Source organism: Peromyscus californicus, unplaced genomic scaffold (genome assembly GCF_007827085.1).
Source record: "Peromyscus californicus insignis strain IS unplaced genomic scaffold, ASM782708v3 Scaffold_8__1_contigs__length_139910024, whole genome shotgun sequence".
Lineage (NCBI taxonomy): Eukaryota > Metazoa > Chordata > Mammalia > Rodentia > Cricetidae > Peromyscus > Peromyscus californicus.
In genome coordinates, this window is record NW_026294606.1 from 76,324,097 (window position 1) to 76,332,513 (window position 8,417).

Below are 8,417 nucleotides of genomic sequence, written 5' to 3' on the forward strand. Positions count from 1 at the left end.
AGATCACCACAATATCTCGTGTTACCGAGTATGTTTGAATGTTTTTTTCTCCCACGAAATAAGCACATAATGAGATTGTTAAGGACTCAATACATTGACAGCATCTATACTAAACAGAGGCAGAAGGGTGCCTATAGCTCAAGGCCAGAGAAACTCAAAGGGAAATATCTCGTTTTAAGAAAAAAATTCTTTTCTTAAAATCTGGATGTCTCCACAGCAAGATTTGGATGTTTACTCTTTTGGTGTCCTGACTACGTTGCCCAGGCCCAAGGCCTGGCAGAGGGTGGCATAAGATGGCTCTAGTAATCGTGCCCTTGAGTCTGATCCCAGGTGCCCTTCAATACATATGTGATGTGGTTAAACCTCATGGTCAACTTGTCTGGGTTTTTAATCACCTGGGAGATCATGAGGCCGAGTGTCCCTGAGTGTAATTCCAGAGAGAACCACTGGTGTCAGGGACATCATCTGTGGGTTGGGGAAAGAGGAAAGCAGAGAGGTTTTTCTCCCACAGGCTACTGCCTCCCTAGCGTCTGCCCGCACGCTTGGTCCACAACAACCTGAACCTTAAAACTGAGCAAAAACAAATCCTTCTTTGAAGCTGTTTCTACCAGGTATTTGGCTACTGTAATAGCAAAAATAACTAACACACGCCCTCATTGGGTCTCACTGGCTGTAGCTACTGTGTCAAGGGGTTTGAGAACATCTTTAATCATTGACATTGGCCACCTTGCAGTTGAGGAAGATGTCGAGATCTCCCAATCTGACCACTGAGAGTAGGGGAACAACAGAGTCTGTTAGCAAGGACTACAAGATGAGGCATGTCGCGGAGGAACCAGGAGGAGAGGTCAGTGGCAAAATAAGTTAAGAGGAAAAGCAATGCTTGAATGAGTCACAAGTGGACCCAATTCTGCCCTGCCTTGGATTTCCCATAATGCAGCATCTCTGGATTATGATTACACTCCATCCCCAGCTGGCTCACAGTGTTTTCTGACTGCACAGATCAAATACAACCCAAGTCAGCCACAACTGGCAGCTGAACCAGAAGAAGTAACCCTTAGGTCACTGTCGATTTGCCTTTGCGCATGTGCATAGTGCAAGTGCTTGCACACACACACACACAGATGAAAAATAAGAATATTTTTACAAAGCCTCCTCCACATTTTTCTGTAGTTTGAATTTAAACTTTTTTATGAGGATGTGATTAAGTTTTATGAGAATGTGTTCATAAAATATTGGGCAATGCAGCTACAAACCCTTCTGGAATGTTTGGTGAGACACTGTGGACACTGTCCTCGACCCACCCACCATTTGTTCTCCTCCAGCTCACCACTTACTGTCTGAGATGTCTGACTCCACACTGACCGAGGCTCCCTGAACGTCCTCTGTCTCTGTGTCTGAGCATGGCAAAGGTCTCACACTAGCCTCTGTCTGTAATGTACCACGAGATGGGATAAGAAAAGTCCAGACTGGAGAGAATGGAGCAGTCAGACGCCTACTCAGAGCAAATCTCCTTCTGTCAGGAGGATTTGCATTTCTTAAAATTGATTTGCCGGTTTATTGCCGGTGAGCTGGGGTTCTGCAAATCAGACAGACAAAGGTGCCTGCCTTGCAAAGCTGGGTAGGCAGTCCTGGACTGGAGTGTGAGCAGTACAAAACAGAAAGTATCAGGAAGCAGTGGGTGAAATCATTTTTGCATCATTCATGGAGATAAGGCTACTCTGAAATCTGATTTATATTTGTGTCTCCCAAACAAAACAAAACAGGAGGGTTTTTTGTTTGTTTGTTTGAAGCAGAATTAATTAATTAATTATCTATTTATTTACAGGGGCACAATTCATTTGCTTTGAATACAGACTACTGGTCAAGACACTGACTGCTGGGTCAAATACCATATGTTTACATTGTAAGACTACAGTGTAATCACAGAAATAAAGAATTCTATGCAATTAACAATATGTTCAGTTAGAGCAGTGGTTCTCAACTTGTGGGTCATGACCCTTTTGGGGTCAAATGACCCTTTCACAGGGTTCACCTAGAACCATCAGAAAACACAGGTATTTACATTATGCTTCATAATAGCAGTAAAATTACAGTTATGAAGTAGCAATGAAAATAATTTTATGGTTGGGGTCATCACAGCATGAGGAGCTGTATTAAAGGGTCGCAGCATTAGGAAGGCTGAGAACCACTAAATTAGAGGAACACTCAGTGAGAACTCATATCAAGGACAGAAATACACCAGCATGAAATAGACACATGGAGGGAGACAATATTGAGATGCTGATCTAGGAAGGCTCCTCCACTTTCTTGTGAAAGTTAATAGTTAACCAGGGTGGCACCCCACCTTTCTGCTATCTGTGATTGCTTAGTAAATGGTGAGCAATTCATTCTATAAATGGTTCAGTTCTTCTGAGATAGTTTTAATGCAATCTTTACAGACTTCTATTTTAAACCAAACAACAACAAAATCCACTTCAGGGACAGGAGCTGATCCAAACAGATGTAACTAAGAACTTGGACCCAACCCAGGTAGGCTACCAGGCTGCTGAGCTCTGGACAGAGTGTGTGCAAGGGCTCTGTATGTTCCTAAGCTGACTGCATAGGTTGCATACACTGCATGGGTTGTAGGGGAGGAAGCTCCTTTCTAAAGACCATTTTAAAAGAAACTGCTTCTGTGTCAGCCTTCTTTTTCTTTCTTTCTTTCTTTCTTTCTTTCTTTCTTTCTTTCTTTCTTTCTTTCTTTCTTTCTTTCTTTCTTTCTTTCTTTCTTTCTTTCTTTCTTTCTGAAACATTCTATGTGGAGAGAGGCTCCTTAAGACTTAGGAAGTAAGCTGACCTTACCATATACTAATCTTTCCAGGCTCAGGAGGAACAACTTGCAAGGCTCAGAGAGTTCCTGAAACTCAGAATATTCACAAGACTCATCTCTCCCCAAGGTTATATAAGCAATAATACTGCTAAAGAGAGGAGACTCTGACCAGTTAAGTTGCCTGAAAGTTGAAAGAACAACTTAAGGATGTGGTTCTCTCTAACCAGGATTGTTGATTTGTGTTGGCAAATGGAATGAAAGGAACCCATCCTTTTATCATGTCTCTAAGGCTTTCCAACTAACCATCAATCAATATAATGCAAATTAAAGAATGATACAACATTTTAGACCTGCTGCCAAAAACTGACAAGGATTACTGATTTGTAGTGTTGGTAAATGGGATGAAAGCAGCCAGTCCTACACAGGATGGAGGAACCTACATGTGTATAAACTCCTCTGGGGGCATTTTAACAGTACTTAGCAACTCATCTTGGTCCACAGTTTCAGAGGGCTCAGATCATGGTTTCTTGGCCTGTGCTCTTGGGCATAGCACTATGGTGGAAGGATGGTGTGCCAAAGAATTCTGTCTTGCCAGAATGGCCATTACTGTACCTCCTAGAGTTTGCAGCTTGGTAAAACTGTTATTCCCCAGGCAGCACAGAAAGGGACCAGAAGCAGGACACCATCACCAATTCCAGCTGTGTTTCCTCCAGCTGTGTTCTTCTAAAGTTTCCATAATATCCCAAATTAGTACTGCTGGAAGGGGTGTAGGAGGGCAAATGTTTGACACTTAAGCCTGCAGGGGAAATTTCATATTCCAACCATCACAGGGTGTGCTAGCAATCAAAAAACAACAACCAATAAACACGTCTTTAAGGCTTTCAAACTCACCATCAATCAATGTAATGCAAATTAAAGAATGACACTGCTTTTAGACCTGCTGCCAAAAACTGACAAGGATTGCTGATCCGTAGTGTTGGCAAGTGGGATGAAAAGGCCAATCCCACACAGGACAAGGAACCTACATGTGTCTGAACTTCCCCTCGGGCACTTTGACAGTACCTATCAAAGCCTTCAATATGTTTACAGTCTTTGAAGTAAGAACATTTTCAGAATTTTATCCGAAGGAAATAATTAGAGGAGCATGAACCATTTTTATGTGCCAGGGCCGTCTCTGCTGAGTTATTTGTAACATTAAAAGGGGGGAAATGGAATCATTAACTGTATAACATTAGGAATCTAGTTAAATAAATGAGTGTGTTCACAGACAGAAGGCGGTGTCAAACAGAAATTGTGTCTGCAGAGGCTGTGTAGCAAGTGGAGGATGCTTACATTGTGCTGAGTGTAAGGACACTAGTTGTGGGATAGAGAAGACAAAACAGGCTCCTGAGTCAACAGGGTTTAGATCCCAGGCTTCTCACTGGTTGGCCTGGAAAATTACTTGACCTCAGTTTCTTCATCTATAAAATGGGAAGAATGCATACTTTGCAGGATTGTGTTAAGGCTCAATTAGAACAAGGCATCTAGGACTGGTGTGTGTGTCGGAAGGTAGCTCAGTGGTAGAACACTCACCCAATATTCAGGAGGCTCTGGGTTCCATTCCCAGAAGTAGTGTTTGGGAAGGGAAGAAAATACATATAGAGTGCCTTGCTTGGCACACAGTGAACATGCATTAACAAGACTTAAATAAAGTCACCCAAATATCATCAGCATTTGACATCTTAATGTATGGTTAATGTACATTGTCAACAGAGATCTGGAATCATCTAGGAGACAAGCCTTCAGGCACACCAGTGAGGGAATTTTTAGCCTCTGTCTATGTCTGAGGAATTATGTTAATGAGGTTAGTGGAGTTGGGAAAGCTCACACTAAAACTGAATGGCACCACTTCCCTGGACTTGGGCCCTGGGCTGTATTTTAAAAAGAGAGAAAGAGTGAGCTGAGCACCAGCACTCATCTCTGCTTCCTGACTGCGGATGTCATGTGACCAGCTCCGCCATCTTGACTGCCTCACTGTGATAGATTCATATAATCAACCATTTCTCCCTTAAGTTGCTTTTGTCAGGCTATTTGTGGCAGGAAAAGAAACCAAGACACTTAGGTATTATATGCAAATGAACTCACACTAACGTCAATATTGTTTTGTTATTGTTCCCATCTGAATCTGCTCATAGAACTCTAATCTACTTTGTCACATACTCTCTCCTCCAAACATCCCAGGAAGCCCCTCAATACACTTCAATTAGTTTCATTAATTTTCATCATTCAGCTCCAACCACCTCGTTTCTTTCAGATTTTCACTATATCTCACTCACTTGCCCAGGTGTGTAAGAGACTATCAAATGTCCATTATCGATTGAACATCTGTGTGCTACCCAAATACACATTGGTGGATTGGAGTCCATGCTTCCTTGGGGTTTATAATGTGCTGCAAGGAAATAAACATTTGCAAATGAATATCAGATGTCAGGTGATGCAAGTTTCTCTGCTTTCATTTAACCTTGGAGATTAAAACCAGCTGATGGGCTGCTATGTGGCTGTGGGAGGGAGGGGCCTGTCCCTGTGGGATGAACCATGGAAAGGAAGACGAAGACACAGTTTCTCAGCAGCCTTTCTTTTGGCCTGCTCAGTGTCTCTTCTAATAGAACAACTAAGCTGACCAGCTACCTACTGGCAAGGTGACAAGGGCTTTCGGCTCTCAATATTCCATGGAATTTCCCAGGTCTCAACTGAACTGATGTCCTTGCAACTTGTTATCCTGTGCAGAAAATGAACCCCACGATGAGCTAGAGTGTTCCGAGGCTTGTCCTCTTCGTTTCTCAGGTGTGGTTGATCATAGCTGAATGTCAAGGGCAAATGTAAGGTCAACTGAGGCCACGCCTCCCAGTGTGCTCACGAAGTTTTAGAAGGAAACTTTTAGATCATTGCACCAACTCCGACTTGCTGAAGATGGTCACAAGGATGGGTGAGGAGTAACATCTCAAAACTGGAGTTGTAATCTTGTGGTAGGAATTGTAACACAGATTGGACATTTGAAATGATACTAGGAAGCAAGAAGCTCATTGTCTAATACAGAAAAAGGAAGAAGAGAGAATTGGCTCAGCTGAGCCTGGGGATAATGACATGAACGTGACCTCACATCTAACCCATTTTCCTATGCTCGGCAATGAGATCTTTAAACCAAATAACTCATAATTTGTGCAAAACTATACATTTCCATCCACATTAAATCTAGAAGCATGAAGGCTTTTGAGCATGCTGTTTGAAGGTGTTTCTGATTTCTTTGCATTCTTCCACATCCTCATTCTCTCTGATGACCCACCATTGGCTGCCCCTTTATTGTACATTCCTCGTTTCCATTTTTCTGGTCATTCCTCTTCTTTCCCCAGTAGCTCTGAGTCCTGTTTTCTCCTTACTTTCAACCCCCTGCAGCCCGGGGGAGCATGTGCTTCAAGAGATTGGAGACTGGTGAGCACTGGACCTCAGCTATCACAGAGGATCACTCAGTATTTCCACCAATAAATGTACGGCCACGAAACAGGTAGAAGCTCGTACTGGTGATTCTACTGGAGTCTCATGCAAGCCAAACTGGAACCCAGAATTGGAGTTATAACTATTGAGTTATAAAGTACTATAAATTGAAACATTATCATCTTAATTCAGCTTAGAGCAGAATGATTTCTGTCTCTTAAAAACAAAGGAAGTGCAACCTATTAAAGTGGTATAATAAGCACATATACCTTAACCCTAACCCTAACCTCTGTGTTAGTCAGAGTCCTCTAGAGAAGTGTTTCTCAACCTTCCTAATGCTGCAACCTTTTAATACAACGTGGTGACCCCCAACCATTAAATTATTTTATTGTGACTTCATAACTGTAAGTTTGCTACTGTTCTGAATCATAATGCAAATGTCTGATACGCAGGGGATCTAATGTTTGACTCCCAAAGGGGTCATGACCCACAGGTTGAGAACCACTGCTCTAGAGAAACAGAACTCATAGAGTGAACATATATCCCAAGGGAGACTTATTGGATAGGCTCACATATTATGAGCTAGGAGTCCAACAGTAGCTGTCTATGCACAGAGAGGCTACGAACCCAGCAGCCGCTTAGTCCATGAGGCTGGAGGCTGGAGAGGCTGGACTCCAGCATCGGTGAAGCATGGCAGTGGAGGCATTCTCTAAAAGTACTTATTGAAGATATTCAGACCCTACTGTATCACTCTCACATTGTTTAAAAACCTGCCTAGATTTGGCAGGCTTTTTCAGGCTGAGAGCTGGTGAGCACAGGCTGGCAATCTTCCTGTTTTAGCCAGGAGACGGGATTACAGGCATGTATTACCACAGCCAGAGAATGACCCGATTTGCCTTCCTCTGCCTCCACCTCTCATGTGCTGGGATTAAAGTGTCTTGATATGTGAGGACATGGATAGCCTGGGGCTATTGTAGACTAGGTTGGCCTTGAACTTCTCAGCAACCCTCCAGCCAGTCCTCCCAAGTGCTGGAATTAGTGTCACGTGCCACTGGGCCTGGGCCTAGACCAGATCTTTGCTTCTTCTACAGTCCTGTTATCCACCATGCTGTGATCTGTCAGACACACGGTTGGAATCGAAGCCTCTTAAAACGGCAGATGATTTGGACTTCGAGACAGGAGATGCAGGGGCCTCAGCCACCTTCCCAATGCAGTGCTCAGCATTACGTAAGAATGGTTTTGTGGTGCTCGAAGGCCGGCCATGTAAGATCGTCGAGATGTCTACTTCGAAGACTGGCAAGCATGGCCATGCCAAAGTCCACCTGGTTGGTATTGACATTTTTACTGGGAAGAAATATGAAGATATCTGCCCGTCAACTCATAATATGGATGTCCCCAACATTAAAAGGAATGATTTCCAGCTGATTGGCATCCAGGATGGGTACCTATCCCTGCTCCAGGACAGTGGGGAGGTACGAGAGGACCTTCGTCTGCCTGAGGGAGACCTTGGCAAGGAGATTGAGCAGAAGTATGACTGTGGAGAAGAGATCCTGATCATGGTGCTGTCTGCCATGACAGAGGAGGCAGCTGCTTCAGTCAAGGCCATGGCAGAACAACTGGCTCTCAAGGTGGCAGTGGTGGCAGCAGCAATCCTTGAGCCTACAGGGGCCCCTCCCCCAGCTGGGTTCCACTCTGGCTGGGCCCTTGGCTGGACTCCTATACAATTTATTTGACGTTTTATTTTGGTTTTCCTCACCCCTTCAAACTGTCGGGGAGACCCTGCCCTTCACCTAGCTCCCTTGGCCAGGAATGAGGGAGCCAGCCATGGCCTTGGTGAAGCTACTACCTGCCTCTTCCCTCCCAGCCCTGGTGGGGGAAGGGAATTGGGTATTGCTTGTGGTTTAGGTCCCCCACCGCTCCTTTTTTTTCTTTTTAATTCAATTTGGAATCAGAAAGCTGTGGATTCTGGCAAATGGTCTTGTGCCCTTTATCCCACTTTCCCTGTCTGGTCCCCTGTTCTCCATAGTCCTTCACCCCCCAAGCACCACTTGTACAAACTGGGGACCAGTCCCCTTCCCTGCCTGTGTCTCTTCCCCAAGCCCCTTTAGTGGTGGTGAGAAGGGCAGGGGGGGAGCAG

The 8,417-nt window shown here is 44.2% G+C and overlaps 1 protein-coding gene across 1 annotated transcript; it reads left to right on the forward strand.

Annotated features, from left to right (window-relative positions):
- Positions 1 to 742: 742 nt before the first annotated feature.
- On the forward strand, positions 743 to 8,118 carry LOC128104542 (eukaryotic translation initiation factor 5A-1-like). Its single transcript, XM_052729494.1, has 2 exons — positions 743 to 844; positions 7,372 to 8,118. Exons 1-2 carry the CDS (start codon positions 743 to 745, stop codon positions 8,011 to 8,013), a joined length of 744 nt encoding a protein of 247 aa, XP_052585454.1. The 3' UTR covers positions 8,014 to 8,118.
- Positions 8,119 to 8,417: the final 299 nt, after the last annotated feature.